The 22,659-nt window shown below is 31.6% G+C and overlaps 1 protein-coding gene across 1 annotated transcript in view; it reads right to left on the bottom strand.

Annotated features, from left to right (window-relative positions):
* Nucleotides 1-417: 417 nt before the first annotated feature.
* LOC126883477 (homeobox protein engrailed-1a-like) overlaps nucleotides 418-22,659 on the bottom strand; it is a 52,110-nt gene continuing 29,868 nt past the window's right edge. Inside the window, exon 2 of the mRNA XM_050649062.1 lies at nucleotides 418-4,397. Coding sequence (XP_050505019.1) covers nucleotides 4,075-4,397 — 323 coding nt within the window. The 3' untranslated portion in view covers nucleotides 418-4,074. The remainder of the gene's footprint in view (nucleotides 4,398-22,659) is intronic.

The raw sequence follows: 22,659 nt of genomic DNA, 5'->3' as shown, positions 1-22,659 counted from the left end.
TTTCTACGACATATTAAAGTGTATTATGGAATATATCAGTTTTTGTCCCATTCGAAAATCTCTATTCGTTTAAGAGATATAACGTGGAAAAATTAGTCTGCGACACATAACAAAAATAAAAAATAAACTGATATTTTCTTGATTATTTACAAACCGATTTTATTATTAAAAAATATGTTAAATAGACGATAGGAGACCACATCCAAAACTATAAAAAAATATACAGGGTGCTATTAAAAAAATTAAAGTTAGGGGTTGTAACTAAGGGATGAATTTTTAGGGGATGATTTTTTCTACGCCATATTAAAGTGTATTACAAATGGAATAGACCTGTTTTTGTCCTTTTTGAAAACCTCTATTCGTTCAAGAGATATAGCCTGGATAAATTAGTCTGGGATACCCTGTATAGGAACTTCCTTTTTCCACCTTTTTCCCCTTTCAATCTACGCCATTGTCGTAATAATCATTTCAGCATGTTTTTTTATTCTTCGTTACTTTTTAAGAAAATATAATCCTGTTGACTCAATGCGATAGAGTACCTACGTAGCTTCAAGTTATTTGCGTTTATAGATAATGGATTCAATAACATTATGTATATTTGAATTATTTAGATACTTAACTATGATGAAATCCCTGTGAAAATCAATTGAATCAGAACATATAGCTATCACTAAGTCTATTATATCTATTTCAGTCTATGTCAAAGGCTCTTAATAAAGCAATTGAGAGATATATACGATAATACCATTAGCGCAAAATCTTTAAGAAAAAGCTTTTTACACTCCTATAGGTATACCATATTATTTCAAACACTGTACAATATTTACATTTTAATATTATTTGTACAAAATAAATACTTAAATGAGATCGATTGAAAAATAATAAATAAAACTTGTAAACAAGTGAAAGAAGAACTCTAAAACAACCAGCCCACTTTATAAAGCAATATTTTACACATCTACATTTAAATTATAATAAATGTTTTTTTTACAAAAAGAATCAATTTTATCGGCTGCGTTTGTTCTTATTTCACTTATTAAAATATTGAAGGTGTACATCCTACATAATTTATGAAAATATTTAGTGAATTCTAAGGTAAATATCGATAAAAGACAAAGGAAAGAGAAAAAATAACAGACCGTGTTCATCGAATTATCTAATCATTTAAAATCCTAATGTGACAAGTCACGCAGTGTGTCCGGTTAGGTTTCGATATGTAAACATTGAATGACGTTTAATAAACGTCATTTTATTTTGTTATATCTTTTTTATAATAGCTCCAGATATAAGAATGACTGGATCGAATTAGTTAAGTAATTTCATTTTAAAACATTTGTAGAGGTCCAAAGAAAGTTTAAAAAGTGAGAAAATGTGATGAAATTGTAAAGAAAATACTAAAAACAACAATGCTATTGTCATATAGACAGTAATATTATACTCCTTTAGATTTACGTCACTAAAACTGCAGTTAAGTTCGGGTCTATTTACTTTTTACGTTTCCCGTGAAATCCATGCTTTTGGCACTTTGTTTGATCTAAATGTGGTATTTAGAATTGTTTCATTAAATTTATAATTAGATATTAAAATGTATTGCATTAATGAACAAACTTGAATTTTTAACTTTATCGCAGAGAAGACGTTGAAAAATAGTTTTTGTTATAAGTATCTAAAGGAGGTTTCAAAATTATTTTTAATTATAAACATATTTTCGGTATATTAATCTTCGATAATGTAAAAAATAGAGATATTCTTAAGCAAGGATCACATTTTTTACAGACTTCCTATACAACTAATAAACTTTGATATCTAATGGGATATTGTAAAGATCTTCTTTTAGACTTCTACAAATATTTCAAAATCAAAAGTAGCTCAATCCAGTCCTCCTCGAGTTATAAAATAAAAAGAATATAAAAAAATAAGAGTCAGAAAAAAGTGGACGGTATCAGATAAAATTGGAGGGTTCTAGAAAAAAATGAGGGAATCAGAAAAAATGGAGTGTGTCAGAAAAAATTGGAAGGAGATACGATAAATTAGTAGAAACTGTAGAAGGCAATTGATTGTATTCAAAGAATAACCTACTAGTGTAGGAAACAGAGGTTGAACCGCGCAAAATGGACACAAGTCCGTTTTTATTTTCTTTCTGGTATATCAAGGGGTGCTTATTATGAGACTATGAGACTTTTTCTTAAAAAATTTCGCCCCGGAACCCCTCTTTTCATCCCTTTAATTGGGGTAATTTGTGGTTTTTGCGAAACGTAGCCTTCCTGTACGTTTCGGAAAAAAATTATTTGATAGTAAAATGAAGAGAACCATATTTCCTACTATTTATTTTCCGACAGCATATGTCTATCACCCACCGTTTAGCGGGGGTGGCGCCCCAAAGTTGAAAAGTTTTTAAAAAAGATGTTTAAAAAAAATTATTTTTCCCTATTTGTAATGAAAATTGACAAGAAACCTTGGAGAAATTAATCACAAATAAGTGGCTGATTTTTTGGTATAGGTTTAAGGACAATTGCCCATTTTTGAATTACAGGGTGTTACATTTTAATAAAACCCTTTTTATACCATCTGAACTGCCTATGCTAGAGTAAAAAAACTTAAAAAACTTAAGCGATTATCCATGTACTGGTGTTATTTACAAATTTGTATAATGCACCCCCATGTTTTCCCCGGAACCACCCAAAAAAAAGAAGAATTAATAAAGAAAATAATCAAAAATTGATTTTGAGCCACCACTGTGGCTTTAGGGTGCAAAGAAAATAAAATATGCATAGGTCATAATGTGTAGCAGACAGTGTGTTCTGTTATTTCCCATAAGTACGTTATCAATAAAATGAATAGGTGACGAAAAAAAAAGCAAAAACTGGAGCCGTCAAAGTATTTCGGAGGTTAACGGCGCCACTGTGCCGTAACGGTTGCTTGCTTATACGAAAAGAATGCATAGGACCTTAGTTGTAGAGAAAATAGTGGTATTTAATTCTATATAAATATTGTTTAAAAAAAATGCATAGATAATTAAAAAATCGTAAAAACATGCTCTCCAAGGGATAGGGGTAGTTTCTGCAGTCTCTTTTCAAGGATAGGGGTAGTATCCGCAGTGATGTTGCAATAATCATATATATTTATGAAAATCCCTATTGATGGAGCATATGTCCATATGGGTCAAAAAGCAAAAAAAAAAAATTTTATCAACCCCCCCTTTATTTATTTTTTTTTTTGGCTACAGGGGTTGCATTAAGAAATCGCTTTTGGTGTCTATGCATGGGTAATAAGAACGTGCACTTTCTTTATTAATTCTTATTTTTTTGGGGTGGTTCCGGAAAAAAATGGGGGTGCATTATAGAAATTTGTAAATAACACCAGTACATGGATAATCGCTGAAAGTTTTTTTAATCTAGCGTTGGCGGTTCAGATGGTATAAATAGGGGTTTTTTAAAATGTAACACCCTGTAATTAAAAAATGGGCAATTGCCCTTAAATCAAACCTATACCAAAAAATCAGCCACTTATTTGTGATTAATTTCTCCAAGGTTTCTTGTCAATTTTCATTACAAATAGGGAAAAATAATTTTTTTAAACATCTTTTTTAAAAACTTGTCAATTTTGGGGCGCCACCCCCTCTAAACGGTGGGTGATAGACATATGCTGTCGAAAAATAAATAGTAGGAGATATAGTTCTCTTCTTTTTTATATCAAGTAAATTTTTTGCAAAACGTACAGGAAGGGCTACGTTTCGCAAAAACAACAAATTACCTCCTTTAAAGGGATGAAAAGGGGGCTTCCGGGGTGAAATTTTTTAAGCAAAAATTAAGTCTTATAATAACCACCCCTTGATATACCAGAAAATGAATAAAACCGGACTTGTGTCCATTTTGAGAGGTTTAACCTCTGTTCCCTACACTATACTTGCTACGAAATCTTTAGAGAATATTGTAGATGACTCTTTCTGTCGAGGTTCCGATAATTATTGCAAGTGTCGCCAAGAGAGAAAGAAGTCAACACGATCTGTAAAATTATGTAGGACGACTTTCCTATGTGTACATTCCCAATATAACACCCAACAAAATAACAAAATTACGATGATAGTGGCATATCGTCTTCGTCGCAAGGAACAGTCGAATGGTTATACAATCCCTGCGCCATAAGTTGGAGCGCTAGAGCGTTTTTTTGGCCCGAGGATTTCTTTATTTTCGCTCTTTTATTTTGGAACCATATTTTTATCTGAGCCTCGTTTAAACCCAATTCACCACTAAGCTGTTGTCTTCTTCGTTCTGTTAGGTAGCGGTTCTCGTTGAACTCGTGCTTTAATCTTTGGAGCTGTGCGCTGGAAAAAGCTGTTCTGGGCCTCTTGTCTTCATTGGTTTTTGGACACTTTTTCATCCTTCTGGATCGAGGACCTGTAACAAAGAAAAATATTGTCAGCAAATTTTATACGTTAGACATTTATAAAGTTTATTTAAAAATCTATTATGATATATTTTGGTATTAAGGTGATACAGTAGCAATCAACAGGTAGCCAAAACGCGTTCCAAGATTGCGGCTGTAATTTTGAATATTTTTTCTAGATATTTGGCACACGTGTTCGTAATATAATAAAGAATCGCGGTACAGAGCCCAATTTGAAAAATATATTAATATGTGGAAATTACTCTGTAATTAAATACAATATTAAAAAAACGAGCCTGTACCGCCATAAAGAAGAACAAAAAAATACACTTTTTTCAAATAAACTTTTTTATCCGATGCATAGATTTTGTGTCATTTTGGAACTACTAATGAAATAAAAAATTTTAGTAGTTCCAAAATGACACAAAATCTAGGCATCGGATAAAAAAGTTTATTTGAAAAAAGTGTATTTTTTTGTTCTTCTTTATGGCGGTACAGGCTCGTTTTTTAATATTGTATTTAATTACAGAGTAATTTCCACATATTAATATATTTTTCAAATTGGGCTCTGTACCGCCATTCTTTATTATATTACGAGTACGTGTGCCAAATATCTCGAAAAAATATTCAAAATTACAGCCGCAATCTTGGAACGCGATTTCGCTACCTGTTGATCGCTACTGTTTCCTCTTAATTTTAAATTTAACGACCTACATTTTTCCTCGATTATGCGAAAAGAATTGAAATAATTGATTATGTATTTTAGAAAGGAACTACAACATTAACGGGGTTTTATTATTTATATAGTCAATGGACCTCTAAATATGAAAAACCCGCGAAGTGCTACCATTTAAAGGGGTGCGTTTTGAGAAAGGGGTGAATTAGTCCCTAGGCACAGGGCGAATTAGGGTGAGTTCTATGCACTTTTGGTACAAAAACGTCTGCAGGAAAATTATTTCAGGATAAATTTCCTATTGAAAGATCACATTTTAAAGTTAAAAATATTTTTTTTACAAAACTATATTCAAAAGAAAAGCAAGAAAAAAACACGAAAGAAAAGGAACTTCCATTCTTTTTCTTTAAAATGACGTTTGGTAGAAGTCTGAAGTCTCTACGATTTATACTTTTCAAAGTATGATTTTTCAAAGTTTGCCACTCACAGCAATTTTTGCCCATTTTCCTTGTTACTTCTTAAACATTGTTCTGTAGATTTTTTCTACGTAGCTTTAGGTATATGCAATGTTACATTTAATAGGAAGAAAAGTCAATTATCTTTAAAATGGTCTATTGTAGAAGGCTGTGTGACTACTTTTAAGCAAGATATGGTTGTTCAAAATTTTATGCTTTTAATGATTTTTGATATATTTTACAATTATTTTTAAATTTCTCATTATAATTTTTTTTATTGTATATTCAGGTATAAACATTGTACAATAAAAAAAGAAAGCTTATTTAATTTACTTTAAAATGGTGTATTGAAAAAAATTGTAGGTCTATTTTTAAACAATATATGTTTTTTCAAAATGTGACATATACACATGCAAAACGTCCCACTAAGTTGGAACCATATGGAAAACTTTTTTATTATTAACTTTATGAAAAAAAATTACTCTTTATAAAATGCTCTGCATAGTCTACAGCCCATGATGCAATCATCAGATATAAAATTTTATCAATAGTGTACGAGGTATGTTAAAAAATATGAATTTCGCTCAAGAGTAAAGTACCTTAATATTTCACAATATCGAAAAGTGTTATCAAGAAAAGTTATTTGGAAATAAAACTTGTGGTATACTATGCAATTACATTCTTTTAATTGATAAAATTTAAAAAATTAAATTTTTTCTCAAATTACTGATACTCTTGGGTATACTACGGATATCTTGTTTAAAATTAGTCCTAGAATTTTTGGCAGTACACCATTTTAAGGTAAAGAAAATAAGCTTTTTTTATTCCACAATGTATATCCCTGAATGAACAAGAAAAAAAGTCATAATGAGAAATTTAAAAAATATTCATTAAAAATATCAAAAATTATTAAAAGTATAAAACCTTGAAAAAGCATAACTTTCTTAAAAAGAGCCGTATAGTCTTATACAATAGAGTATTTCAAAGATAATTGACTTTTCTTTCTACTAAATGTAGCATTGCATATACTTAGAAATGCGCAGAAAAAAGTTACAGAACAATGTTTGCGAAATAATAGGGAAAATGGCCCAAAAATGCTGTGCGCGGCAAATTTTGAAAAATCCTATTTCGGAAACTGTAAATTCTAGAGACTTTTACCAAACTTTATTTTAAAGAGAACGGATGGTAGTTATTTTTTGCTGAAGCAATGCCTATACATACTTATATCCCCGTGGAAAAAAGTTGTGGGACAAAAAACAAAATTGCTTTCTTTCGTGTTTTTTTTCTTGCTTTTCTTTTGAATATATTTTTGTAAAAAAAATACTTTTGACTTTAAAATGTGATATTTCGATAGTAAATTTTATCTGGAACAATTTTCCTGTAGACGTGTTTGTACCAAAAGTGCATAGAACTGACCCTAATTCACCCTGTGCCTAGGGACTATTTCACCCCTTTCTCAAAAACGCACCCATTTAAATGGTAGCACTCCACGGTTTTTCAAATATAGAGGTCCATTGACCATATGAGACAATAAAATCCCGTTAACGTTGTAGTTCCTTTTAGCTCTCTTATTTTGTACATAATCAATAGCCGCAGTAACAATCCTGGCAAAGGAAGCCCGGAAAAGAGGTCTAGAAATTAACGAAGGCAAAAACAAAATATCTGCTCTGCTCTAGACGAGAAGATAACAGAACGAGAGAAATCAAAATAGAAAACTACTACACTTTTGGAAGAGTTCAACAATTTTAATATTTGGAAGTAATGGTGAATGTCCAAAAGAAGACAAATAAAGAAGTAACGGAGCGAATACTAGCAGGCAACACAACATACTGGAGATATCATAGGCTAATTAAGGACCAGAACTTATCCAGAAATACAAGACTGAAAATATACAGGGTTGCAATCAGACCATCAGTTACATACGCTGCTGAGACAATAGAAAAAGATGAAGAAAAATTGAGAATATTTGAAAGAAAATTCCTCAGACGGATTATGGGCCCGATAAGCACGGACAACGGAGAAAGGGAAATAAGCATGGACAAGCATGGAATGAAGAAGAATGAACCATGAACTAAGAGGCATAATGAAGGGAGAAGATATACACTGAAAAAAATATTGTACATAGTAGCAATGAACGCCAATCATTGACTTTTTTTACATTGATTCAATGAAAATTTCGTTGATACTATAAACACGTAGTCATTAAGTAATGACCATATTCATTATTACAATGTAATTCTATTCATTAAAAAATAATGAATAGAATCATTAATCCAATGAATCTTTTTATCTATCCAATGACTATTTTCATAATATGTACTAATAATTTGTTCATTGTATATATTGTTATATTTCTATTTGATATGAAAATTAAAATTTGATAATTATAGACAAAATTCAATTTAATATAAAATATTTTCAATTTTCTCAACCACGGGCATATAAATTTAGAACAACCTGTATACAACAAATTGTTATATTTAATTTTAAGAAGTGATTAAATAAGACTCAAGTGAAATCGTTAATAGGTCATTATCGTTGTTCGCGGAAGGATCGGTCATTAGCCGATGCTAAATAAGACTAAGTGGAAATAGAGAATAGGTCATTAAAATTTGTATATAGTAGAAAGTAATTTTAGAATGGGAATTAACTATTTTCTTTGAAATCCATTAAGCATATTTAGAAAGTTTAAAAATTGGTTTTTAGGAATACTGCGAATGAGAGTTGGTGGTGGAAGTTTGATTTGTGAATCTGGAAGGGATATTTAGAAAGTAGGGGAATGAATGACAAATAGAGAGCAGAATGTTTTGAGCGGTGGAGAAGTGAAGTCGAGTAGTAGACGGTAGTGTACGGAGAGTGAGAAAGCCTGTGTAGTTCCGTGAGTGTGGAGTATCTATCGTAGAACGAGAGGTAGGCCAGGTTTGAGAGTAAAAGAACCTCCTTGAGCCAAGAGTTCCCGGTAGCTGATTGCAGTTTCGAAAAAGGTAGAACACAGCATCACGACAGAAGCAGGAAACGAGAGCTATACGAGCTAATTTCAGAGGAGAACATTACTGGAAGCCAGGACGAGGTTTTGATTGCAGCCAAGGATAGCAGGAAACGGGTCTTGTGTGAAGACATTCTCAGTGCACCAGAAAAAGGTCAGTCTCATTTGTTTGGACATGAATGTATGGGTTTTTTCGTAGTAAATACCACATTTAAAATTGAAGAAACATAATCAATAATATCAGAAAAGCTTCATCAAACTTAAATAGAATTGTTGCTAATAAATCATAATAGTTAAATGTTAATAAAAACTTTCAATTGGAAATCAAAAGGAAATAAGATTCCCATGTGTAAATGTTATGTTTAAGAATAATAAGATATAGCAAATATTAAGCAGTGATTGCCATTTAAATAAAATAAACAATATTTTGATTACAATTGTAACCCATATGTGTTATTATTTTACTCTTTTCTTTCCTATCCCGATTAGGAACCATTAAGAAATACTTAGAAGCCACGTATGTAAGTAATTAATTTTATAAAAAGCCCTGAGATTGAAAACATATTGATATGTGATCTGGTAAATTAATTAGATTATTAGTAATGCATTGATTAAATTAAATGACATATAAAATTATCATCTCATATCAATAATCAAGATCACAACAACTGTCGTCCAACGTGGAGGGCATTGTAAAGTATTTCTAGTGGCAAATTTGAAGGATAGAAAGAGTAAAGCCCGTATTTGAAAATTTATATGCCTGTGGTAAAAAGTGAGATACTTACATTTGATAACATAAAATTTTAGATCTCTTTAGGTACAAATTTTACATAACTGATTTAATATTTTATTTTTACGATATTTACATTTGATATATTTATTGACAATTTATAATATTTGGGTGAGAAAAAGTCGTCTTGGTAACATACTAGCAAAATTTCATATTTGGCGGGGACAGTACTTCTTGAAAACAAATGTCTGTGACAAGAAGCCAAAGCAAAGACAACAAAAAACAAAAAGAACATTCAAATCAAGAGAATAAGTCAGACCAAGAAGATATTTTAGACACGACAATCATGGCATCAGAACAGCAAGAATTATCAGGAATAGATAAATTATTACAAATGATGCAACTCCAGTCACAAAGAATAGAACAGAAAATGGATGAAACACAACAAAAAATGGATAAAAATCAGGAAGAAACATCAAAGAAAATGGATAAAGTGGATCAAAAAATGGATGAAACACAACAAAAAATGGATGAAACAAAAAGAATAATGCAAGAAAATCTGAAGGAAACAAAACAAGCCATAGAAGAGAACAACAAGAAAATGGAGGAACGCATAGAAAAGTATGAAATGAAAATTAAGGATCACATGAAAGAACAAGAAATGAAAATTCAAAATAAAATAAAGGAGATAACGAATTGCCAGAAAAAAGAAATGGAAAGTTTGGAAAACAAGTTTGAAAACGCTATTCAAGCAATCAGAGAAGAAATGGAAAGAAAGATTGCGGAAATCAATATTCAACAAAATGTAGGAGAAAGAAGAGAAAATGTTATACATAGCACAGATGACGTGAAGATAAGGTTTGGCGGGGATGTAAGAAGATTACACCCAGTGCCGTTCATAAATAGCCTGAAAAAGAAAATACAGCACATCGGAAATTTCGAAACAGCAAAAGAAACTATCAGAAACCATCTAAAATATGAAGCAAGCCTATGGTTCGATTGCAAAGAAGAAGAATTTGACAGTTGGCAACAATTTGAACAAAAATTTTTGAATTATTTCTGGGGAAAAGTCCAACAATTGGAAATTAACAAGGAATTGCAAAATGGGAAATACAATGATAGGATGGGTATATCAGAAAGGACATATGCATTACAAATTTACTATAACGCAAAACATCTACAATATAATTACTCATCGGAACAATTAGTCGAACTGATTGCAAGACATTTCGAAGAAACGCTGGAAGACCATATCACATTGCAAAACTACAAAGACATAGATAGTTTATGCCAATTCCTACAAATAAGAGAATCACGTTTAAGAGAAAGAAAATCAAGAAGGTCGCGAGAAGATTACAGGCTCCGAGAAACACAGGATTACAGAGATAGAAATCAAAATAGGAGGGACTATACAAGACGAGAATTTAATCCCAGAAGGGAAAACGAAAATAGAGACAACGGAAGAGGAAATTATGAACAAAGAAATAGGCAATGGAATGAGGACAGAAATCGAGAATACCAGAATAGAAACACCACACTCGCAAATCAAGAAAACAGAAATAATGGTAGACAAAATGAACAGGGATATCGAGAAAACCGAAACAGATCCGACAGACCAAGAGAAAATAGAAGAGAAGTAAATAATACCCAGACAGATGAATATGACGGAGAGAGACATTATGACGAAAATATAAACTACGATGAGCAACCGGCGTTTTTTCACGACGGCGCTCACTAAAAACCAAAAATCAAACAGGAATCTTTTGTAACCCCAAGGAGTTTATTAAATTGGCAAGAAACAACGAAAAGAAAAATGGAGTTAATTTAAAATTTGTGGATGGATTTATCAACGAGAAACCAATTAAAATTATGATAGAAACTGGATCTGAAATAACATTGGTCAACAGAAAACTAATAGAAGAAGTTAACTTAACAAATTTAATTTACAAAATACCTAGGGTAAATTTAGTGGGCGCAAACAAACGGACATTGGCAACTATAAATGAAAGCATACGAGTAATGGTACGACTGGGTAAGAAGATGTATGCACTACAATGTGTAATAATGCCAAACATGTCACATGACATGATAGTAGGAGTTGACGAATTGGCAGAAAAACATGTAGTGATAGATTTTAAAAATAATACGATGAATCTAACAGAAGAAAAAGAAGAAGAACAGAACAAGGAACAGGAGAAACAAAATACGGACGAATCAGGTAAAGAACAAACAGTGGAAATGAATTTGGCAACGAAGCAAGGACAAAGAAGAAAAGGGAGAAAAAGTCAGAAAAAGACAAAAGAAAATGAAACCTGTGGCTCCTCAAAAGAAGAGTTGAGCCCAGAAGAAGAAAAATTGAGAGTATCAAAAGCAAAAGAAAACTGGGATTCCTCAAAAGAAGAGATGAACTCAGGAGAAGAAGAAATAAAGCTAACAAATGAAAGCGAAAAAGATATGATCGAAACAGTGGCATTTGAAGAGGAGGCATATGAAAACGAGGATGCAGAATACACGGTAAAAGTATGTGAAAAATCTGAGGAAAAAGACAGAAGATTGATATGGGAAAAAGGGAAAGACAACATAATAGCCGACACTCTAACACAGGATGAGGACACTGAAAATAAGGAAACAATTACTCTACAGGTGGGACTAATTAGAGTAATACAAGAAGAAGGGGTATAAGACGTAGATTAAAGTAAGGAAATATACAGGGAGTTGGTTTTGCCTCGAGAAAATTTATTTAAAAATGCAGATAAATTTTATCGAATACAAGGCGGGGATTTGTTATATTTCTATTTGATATGAAAATTAAAATTTGATAATTATAGACAAAATTCAATTTAATATAAAATATTTTAAATTTTCTCAACCACGGGCATATAAATTTAGAACAACCTGTATACAACAAATTGTTATATTTAATTTTAAGAAGTGATTAAATAAGACTCAAGTGAAATCGTTAATAGGTCATTATCGTTGTTCGCGGAAGGATCGGTCATTAGCCGATGCTAAATAAGACTAAGTGGAAATAGAGAATAGGTCATTAAAATTTGTATATAGTAGAAAGTAATTTTAGAATGGGAATTAACTATTTTCTTTGAAATCCATTAAGCATATTTAGAAAGTTTAAAAATTGGTTTTTAGGAATACTGCGAATGAGAGTTGGTGGTGGAAGTTTGATTTGTGAATCTGGAAGGGATATTTAGAAAGTAGGGGAATGAATGACAAATAGAGAGCAGAATGTTTTGAGCGGTGGAGAAGTGAAGTCGAGTAGTAGACGGTAGTGTACGGAGAGTGAGAAAGCCTGTGTAGTTCCGTGAGTGTGGAGTATCTATCGTAGAACGAGAGGTAGGCCAGGTTTGAGAGTAAAAGAACCTCCTTGAGCCAAGAGTTCCCGGTAGCTGATTGCAGTTTCGAAAAAGGTAGAACACAGCATCACGACAGAAGCAGGAAACGAGAGCTATACGAGCTAATTTCAGAGGAGAACATTACTGGAAGCCAGGACGAGGTTTTGATTGCAGCCAAGGATAGCAGGAAACGGGTCTTGTGTGAAGACATTCTCAGTGCACCAGAAAAAGGTCAGTCTCATTTGTTTGGACATGAATGTATGGGTTTTTTCGTAGTAAATACCACATTTAAAATTGAAGAAACATAATCAATAATATCAGAAAAGCTTCATCAAACTTAAATAGAATTGTTGCTAATAAATCATAATAGTTAAATGTTAATAAAAACTTTCAATTGGAAATCAAAAGGAAATAAGATTCCCATGTGTAAATGTTATGTTTAAGAATAATAAGATATAGCAAATATTAAGCAGTGATTGCCATTTAAATAAAATAAACAATATTTTGATTACAATTGTAACCCATATGTGTTATTATTTTACTCTTTTCTTTCCTATCCCGATTAGGAACCATTAAGAAATACTTAGAAGCCACGTATGTAAGTAATTAATTTTATAAAAAGCCCTGAGATTGAAAACATATTGATATGTGATCTGGTAAATTAATTAGATTATTAGTAATGCATTGATTAAATTAAATGACATATAAAATTATCATCTCATATCAATAATCAAGATCACAACAATATATAATTATACATCAGGATTATGCGGTAAAATTAATGAATATAAAACGTTGCACTAATGTACAGTGTTCTTTAAATTACGAACTCGTTTATTGAATCAATGTTTTCGTAACATTAAATCAATGTTTTCAACTTTGATTAATAACTCCATACAATGTTTTGATGTAACGCAATCATTGTATTAATGTAATATACCTGAATCAATGATCAATTCATTGTAGCAATGATTTTTTACATAAATTGATACATTTCTTAAAAGTCTATAAGTGTTTTTATTGGTGTAAAAAAATCACGTGACAACAGTTGCAACCTTCTAGCAGACAGTCACCCTGCAGACTCTGAGGAGCGGTGTTTGGCAATAGTGATTTGTGATTTGGTTGATTTTTCTAAGGTATGTTACATATATTTTTAACTATTTATAAATTATTTTGTTGGATTTCTATAAAAAAAAGTTTTCTATTTCCACTTTTGCAGATTGATATGGACTTTAGAGTGGCATTTGGAAATGGAAATGGACTTATTGATGGATGGGACAGCAATTTCGAAAGAATTATCTCCTTTCTTCAGTGTGAAAGTTATATCGAGGATAAAACAAATAAATTTTTATTTGAAAAGATTACCCATAAAGACATTACGGAATGTAAGTACCTATTTCATTATCCAATTTAGATTTATTTTTTTATAATAATTATTAATATAAATTGTAGATGGCTAACATGCAGTTATTATTTGGGTTCTACATCGATATTTTGTACGAACTAATAAAATATACCATCAGAGATTTTCAGTAATCATTCTTACATCGGGAAGACCCAGCAAGAAGTCGAAGATCATATTAGATTTTTGAAATCAAAGAAAAATGCCATTCAACCATTTGCTTTTTGTATGGGTGGTGATAATTAATCCCAGAGAGATGTTGTATTTATGGAGATGTTATTGTAGATGTATTTATTTTCACAATATCAGGTATACATTTTTATATAATATAAAAATATATATTTTTTTATATATTTTATAAGAAGAATCTATTTCTGTTATATTTAGTTATTCAGTTTTTTCCAAATTACATTATAAAAAGTTGTTTGTGTTAATTAAAAATATATGTTTTTTCTCTTTAAACTTATAGATAATACTTAACATTAGTTTGAGAGTCGGCAAAAAATCGTTGCTTCAACCTATATTTGAAATATTTATGCAGATATTAAGTCGTCATTTTGTTTACTTATTAACTATTTGTATGTTATATACAAATATACATGAAGATGCCATTCACTGAACCAAAAAAGTACGTAAATATAATGAAAAACACATTGATTCCGAAACGGGGATCATTAATTTTCGTCCAATGATCAGTATCGTTGGTCCAATGTAAGTAGATACATTAACTAATGCCATCTAATGCTCAAAAACATTAATTTCTATGAATTAGTACGTTGATTCAATGCACTTTCTAGTTAAGAATTAATGTACCGATCCATTGATTCAATGTCCCGATCCATTGATTCAATGTAACGATGCATTGATTCAATGTACCGATACATTGATTCTCAACTAGAAAGTACATTGAATGAACGTACTAATTCATAGAAATTAATGTTTTTGAGCATTAGTTAATGTATCTACGTACATTGGACCAATGATACTGATCTTTGGACGAAAATTAATGCTCCCCGTTTTTGAATCAATGTTTTTTTCATTATATTTACGTACTTTTTTGGTTCAGTGTACCTAGTTATATTTATTAATGCGCAGAAGCCAGATATTGAAATGGCTGGGACACATAGAGAGAAGGAAAAACGACCTACTTATTAAGTAGATCTCCAGATGAAAACCAGGAACTGAAATGCCAAGAGGAAGGCCCAGAGAGAGAGAGAGAGAGAGAGAGAGAGAGAGAGAGAGAGAGATGGGGGACCAGGACATGAGAGATATCAATATTCTGAAAGTAAGAAACTGGAGGGAACTATGCACATATCGAAATGAATGAAAAAAATTGTAACGAAAGCCAAGTCATACAACAAACTTTGACAACACATAAGTGGAATGCGGAGTGATTCACCGCAATAAGCGAACCAGAGAGCTTTAAGTAAGAGCGGCAAACATTCCATCCGGAATGAGAAACCTTAATGATGATGATTATTTTTCTTATGAATATAAGGATTATTTTATGCACTTTTAGTCGTTTCTTGGATCCCCACACTCTCTCGAGGGGGGTTTAGGGTCTAACCAGGTGTAGATAGATTTAATATAACCTGGCTATACCTGGTTTAATAGCTTACAGGCCTGGATCCCGCGTACCAAAAAAAAGTTGATTACTAGTAAGCTGAAAATTTGTTAATAGCTTAACTGTGTCTAGTCGGACAAACTTTAATGTACGGGAACACTGAAACAGGGGAAATTTTAATTGTGGAACAGTTTAAAAATTTGGAACGTCAGATTACGAAAACGCCCCATGTATTTTGTCGGACAGAACTTCCAATTGATTTGTGACCGTTTCATTAAATTCTCATGCAAAAATCAGACTGCTATTTATCACCAATATAATTCCTGTCATTTGACATTTTCTTCGTGTTCCACTCATTAAAATGCCCAGTTGGTGATAAACACCAGTCTGATTTTTGCATGAGAGTTTAATGAAATGGTAACAAATCAATTGGAAGTTCTGTCCGACAAAATACATGGAACGTTTTTGTAGTCTGACGTTCCAAATTTTTAACCTGTTCCACAATTAAAACTTACCCTGTTGCAGTGTTCCCATACATCAAAGTTTGTCCGACTAGACACCGTTAAGCTATTAACAAATTTTCGGCTTGCTATTAATCAACTTTTTTTGTACGCGGGATCCAGGTCTAATTAGATTTTAAAGTGAAATTTGTACGTACATTATGTTTATTAGATATCGTCTAACTGATTACCTATTTTTGTCTCTTAGCTATTGGTTGATTGATATTTTAAAGCTGCTTTTATCTCACTTTAAACGAAATATTTTAAGAATGAATTATTTAAGTCACCCCAAAATAACCGCTTAAAACACCCAGCTATTCGGGGCCGAGTCTTACAACTATCGTATATATAATGCAAGAGTTTTCAGGATTTTCTGAGATTTACACCCAGTCTGACCTGTTGCCTAAAAATAAAACATTTAAAAAGCACTTAAAACAAGTGTTGACGCAGGGAATAGGCGTATTGAAAGTTCTTTTTAAGCCATTTATCAGGAAAAATTTTAATTTTTGATGATATATTAATAATCCACAAGCACTTATCTTTGAAAATGAAAGTAAAATTATAGTTTTCATTTGAGCGGTAATTTTCATGTCTTGGAAAATTTATTGGCTGTTTATGATAGGGTTGATTTTTGTTATAAATACAATATTCTACAAAAGACACAATAGGTATATTTAAAACGAATAAACTGGCAGTCATATAAAATAAGCGATAATAAGAGGCCAAATACTTGTCAAAGTAGAATCATATTAAATCTAATAAATGAAGGAAATAAAAACGAGTGTGTGTAACCTACTTTGTACGCACGTAAGAAGTTATACTTCTATTATTATGATTTCAACGAAATAAAAATATACTTGAAACAGATTAATTGTATTTTTATTTAAATATCAAACTAATTTTAATACTTAAAATAATAAAAGTAAGGCAAGGCAACAACATTAGGTTTTCCCAAGCGGTCGGTCACCCCTTTTAAAAACTGTTTCATAATCCCCAAAAACGTACATATTTTTAAGCGTCGGTAGGTACATGTAGAGAAACCTACAACAAAAATTGGCAAATTCGCACTACTCGCACAGCCACTGTCATAGGTCGATCTAAATTTTGTTGTTTAACAATATGGCAAAGGACAACATAGAAAATTTACAATTTTGCTGAATTTTAGCAATATTTCATTATAACCCAGTATTCTAATATAAATTATGAAATATTTTGACCTAATATAAATTAAATAAAAGGTTAGTAGTAATAGGTATAATATAGAAAGATCTCCAAGAAGTAAAAGAAGGAGAAGAAGAAGAATTTTCCGCTCGCTAGACATAATATAAAGTAAAAAAATATAGAACATATTTTGTTTTCAGTCTTTTCAACAATGTAATATTGCTATTTAACCAGTTCCGGAGATGTTGAAGAGGAAGTACGACAACAAAGCTTAAAAGCAAGTAAAGCGGCGGGATCTCTTAATGACACAATCTGGAAAAACAAACACCTAAGACAAGACACAAAAGCAAGAATCTATAAATCAGCAATTAGACCTATATTGTCATACACGGCGGAGACAAGACCTGACACATCTAAAACGAGACGACTACTAGAAACAACAGAGATGAAAATACTTCGACGAATATAGGGGAAAGTCTGTTGGATAGGGAGAGAACGGAAAGCATAAGGTCATGCAATGTTGAAGACATTAATGGATGGGTGACAAAACGGAAACAGGAGTGGAACGAACACATTAGTAGAATAGCAGAGGATAGGATAGTACGAATAGCACGAGATTAGTCTTCAAATGGACGGAAAAGTATGAAGTATTAGCGGACCAAGAAAAAGATGGTGCGATAATTTAAACAATTTAGGAGGTTAATATTGAAGAGGAAACAGACTTTAAAGCCTACATACAAGAAGGAAGAAGAAGAAAACAAACAAATCAATAGTATCTTTCTTGTATTTTTGATTATGATAACGTTTTTAAATTGATTTTTTTGTCACTGGAGCCACTGGAAAGAAATATAAAAAATTATATGTATTATTGTGTATCAATTTGGCAATCAAAGATAGAATAAAAATTTAATTTTTTTAATATAACGCGGGCACATCAATTTGATACACCCTTTATATTGATTTGTAAATATTTATTAGAAGTTAGCTTTCACGCAAGGTGGTTTCTCCTTAATGAATTTTTCCATGAAGAATATTAAAAACATTTGTAAATAAAAGTGAAGTGAAAGTTATTTAGGATTATTATTTTAAACCGGTTGTTTATTACGGGAAAGGTAGAAGCCATAGGTAATTAGTTCTTATAAAATTAAGGTAAAGAAAGTTTGGAATTTTAAAAGCTTTTTGTTTAACCCCGAGTAAATTTTGTAGAATTTCCCGAAAGTAATTATTATGATGGTAGGAATAATTTTGAAAGTATGAGTGGGTTTTCGAATGAAAAAAAGAATGGGGAGAGAGAAATGTTTCTGATTGGCTTGGCAATTTGGAATGGGGAAAGTTTTGTTTGAATGTTGAGACAGTTTGGAAAAGAAAAGATCATTGTGTTACCGGCAGCCGAAAGGAGCAGTCAAAAGTTTTCGTGAGTAGTTCAGAAGCAAGTACTAGTGGTTGTATTGATAGTGAGAGTAGCTGAAAAGTGGAACGAGAGACAAATCAAATCGAGAAGAAATACCTCTTTGATTCTGTAAAGTCCAAGAGAGTAAGTTACAAGAATTATCGTTATTAAAATTATTTGTGACACCAAGTAAGAAAAGATACTTGGGTCTCAGGAGATTATTGTTGAGAGAAAGAGAGGAGAGAGATTTGGAGTTTATTGAACGAGTCCTGGTCAAAGGAAGCCTGGCTTGTGTTTTTGGAGAAATAGTTGCTTGTATCCTGCTGGATTGTTTGCTGAGAACGGAGAGGGCTTTGATTGGTAGCCTAACATAATCAACACGGAGGAGCTGCTTGGGTCAACAGGAGACATCATTGTGTGTGAATCAAAAAGGTCAGTCAATAACCTATGTGATAGATTTTTTTATAATCAGAAGTTAATTTTTTTTACGTAAAAGCATATGAATTTAAGATTCCAACATTTCAAAAATTTAATAGGAAGTATAAGTAATTTTGCGAATAGTAATAAAATTTGTTTGTTAAGCTTGTTTTATTAATGGTATCAAGAACAAAGCGATAAATATTTGTTTGAATTAGATTAATTTCTATGGTAAAAGTTTCTTTTGGACAGTTATGCCCACAGAATTTAATTGATAAATTTACAGAACATTGCTTTTGATAATAAAGGTAATTGTATGTTTTTATTTATGATTTTTCTATTTATTTCCTTTTCCTATTTTATCCCGATAACGATCAACTAAGAGATACTGAAACCACGAGAGAAAATAAGTATAACATAAGATAATTTAGATATTTTTTTTATATTATAAAAAGGCACCCTGAGATTTTTTCTTAATATTTGTATGTATGATTTGCGTTAATTAAATAATTGATCAAATAAATAATAATTAATATAAAAGTAATAGAAAGCAGATCATAACAGTATATTTCTTACGTTACATGGATTGTGTTATTTTATTGTGTTACTTGACGCTTTGAATTATGCCTACCAAGAAACAGACTTAAGGAACTCTAATTAATTGCCCCACTTTCTCTATTAACTCTCGCTCTCGGTTCAAACCCTTAATCTATCACATTCCAAAGACGTCGTTATCTATTCAGGGTAGTGAAAAGATACCTCCAACTCATCGACCTTATCTGATCCCGCTTGAAATACGGGAGCTAGAAACTAATTAGTCGGTCGTTTCTGACTTTAGAAACAATAGAAATTAATTCGTATCATCGACATGAAATATAACGCCATTGTTAGGAGCCTGTTTCAGTGATGACGTGTTGAAGGAAAATGTTGCACCGTTTTTTTTTCGATTATAGATAAGAGACAATAACCCATTAGGTCTACTGGTATCTATCGACTTAAATGAATAACACAATAGGTGCCTTTATTTGACTTTAAAATCGAAAAAGGTTATAATAATGACAAGAATGTTCTTTTTAAAAGCGGTTAGAAATACTAACTGACGTAACTGTGTCACCAGACCTGCCTGCTGTAAATTATACTTATTCATTTTTATTTTATATACATAACAATAATGTCACTTTTTACTGATAACACATATTTTTTACAATAATTTAATAAGATTTTGTTTTAAAACAACTATTTAGCAATTTTTCATTTCCTTGTCTTTTATTATCTTTATCAATATTTAACATATTTTGTGTATATGCACATTATTATCCTCTTCCATACTGTCTTGAAAAATCTTAAAAACCCAATCCAAGGTCGGTTCACTATTCCTCCAGAAATCACCGAAACACTTAAGTATCTGGGCAATTCTTATCCGGAACTCAAAGAACAAAGGAAAAAGAATTCAAAGAAAGAAGGAACAAGAAAGAAAAAAGATGAAGAAGATGTTTTTTTTAATTTTTTTAAATTCAAAAAACGAAAAGCTTTCAAATTGATTTTTCTAGAAAACGGTTCATCCTACCGACTTAGCAAGAGTAGGTAGGTATTTTTTAGTACTAGAATACATCATAATTTAATAATCCAGTGTCAAAAATGCTTAAAAGTTAAAGACAAAATAGTTATGCGATAAAATAGCCGTTGCCCTATCCCTACCCAAAACGGGTGCCTATGACCAGTACCTACTAGACATTCGCAATCGATGGAATCGTTTTATCTCTTGAAGAGAAATAGACGTACCAGTTTTCGTTTTTCTAAATAGAAGCGTTCTGGAGGTATTTAAAAAAAAACAAACGCCATCTTTAAAGAGCTCTAGCTCCCTTAGGAAGCATTTTTGAACTAGTTGAATTGAGTTAAATTTTCTTAAAATTATCTGAAGAATCTCCGGTCTTCGTTTGTTTGTATAGAAGAGGTAAAGATTTAGATGGCTATTATAAAATAACCGTTGGTGATAGAAAAGTGAAAATTTAGGGTTGTATGTATCTTTTGGTTTCACATCATATAAAATTAAAAAAACCAGTTTGTCCAAAAAAATTTTTTAAAATGTCGGGGGCAACCCCCTTTTTCTCTTAGGTTGGTCGTACCAACTTAGAAACCTTCGCAGGCTCATGCACAACAACTTTGTTTAAGATCATCACATGATCAAATGTATAGTTTAGGACTCTATAAAGGACATATTAACAGACAAACAGGCTCTATAACAGACAAACATTTATTTTTATTTATATAAGGGGTAAATATTTAGACAGCTATTAAAAAATGACGGTTGGTGATAAAAAAGTGAAAATTTTGGGGTTGTATGTATCTTTTGATTCCACATTATATAAAATTAAGAAAAAACAATTTGTCCAAAAATATTTAAAAAAATGTCGAACCCCCTTTTCACGTAGGATGGTCGTACCAACTTAGAAACATTCGCGGGCTTATGCACAACAACTTTGCTAAGTTGTTAAACGGTCAAATGTATAGTTTACGATTCTATAAAGGACATACAAACATTCATTTTTTTTATATAGGTAGATTATTATTATAGCGAAATCTTTACTACTTTATTAAATTTATTTTACCTCTTGCAACTCTACTAGTACTACCCTTACTTATATATTTATTTAATTATCGAACTAATTACTTGATAACTATTTCTACTACCCCTATATTTATCACTACATAATTAAAAATCTTTAAATGATGCTAATAACGCCCTAACGCCATAAAAATAAGTAATTAACGTAGATCGTAACTAGCTGCATACAAACACATAATTATATCGAGGGCTTTGGATAGGACTGTATCACGCAAGTCGGTCTTATTCAGACGACTCGAAAAAATGTTTCAGACTTTTCCGTTTTTATATATCTCGCTAGTTTGTATGACAAATCACAGTTTAGATATTACGAGCATTACACACGAAGATCTGTTTGTCAATAAACGAGGAAATAATAGGCCTGGCTTGCATTTCCTTGTTCTTTAAGGCAGGCCGCACATCAAAGAAACATGAAACGTAAATTACGTTTCATGGAAATAAAACACTGCTAAACAAACATACCTTCGGCCATTTATGAAACTCTCCGAAAATAAAAATGTGTCATGAGCATGAATCACACTCGTTTTATTGGCACGCGCACTTTGAGATTTGTTAAGCAGTGTTTTATTTTTATGAAACATGTTTAACGTTTCATGTTTCATGTTTCTTTGGTGTGCGGCTTGCCTTAGTATAACAGAGCTTTATGTCTCAGCGGGAAGGATAACAAACGTAGATATTTGAGTGGTTTTCATTTACAGTTAAAAGTCATAATAATAAACAGATTTGGGCCAAATATCGTTATTTTATTTACCTACATAAAACCTAATAAAAAATATAGGTACGAAATATCTGTTTGACCAAAATCATGTCACTCTCGAACATAAAATTCTACTTGTTGAAATATATTAAATAATTAACTTTTTATCCTATTGTATGTCATCTGACGTTACCAGTAGTATATTATAGGTATATTGTAATCGGTAGCGCCCAAAACCCCGACAGCCAAAATCCCGACAGCCAAAATCCCGACGGCCAAAACACCGACACGCCAGAATCCCGACCCTCCAGAATCTCGACAGGCC

The sequence above is a fragment of the Diabrotica virgifera genome, chromosome 4 (genome assembly GCF_917563875.1).
Source record: "Diabrotica virgifera virgifera chromosome 4, PGI_DIABVI_V3a".
NCBI classification, from domain to species: Eukaryota; Metazoa; Arthropoda; class Insecta; order Coleoptera; family Chrysomelidae; genus Diabrotica; species Diabrotica virgifera.
The sequence above is the reverse complement of the archived record's forward strand: the minus strand, read 5'-3'. Positions and strand labels throughout refer to the sequence as shown.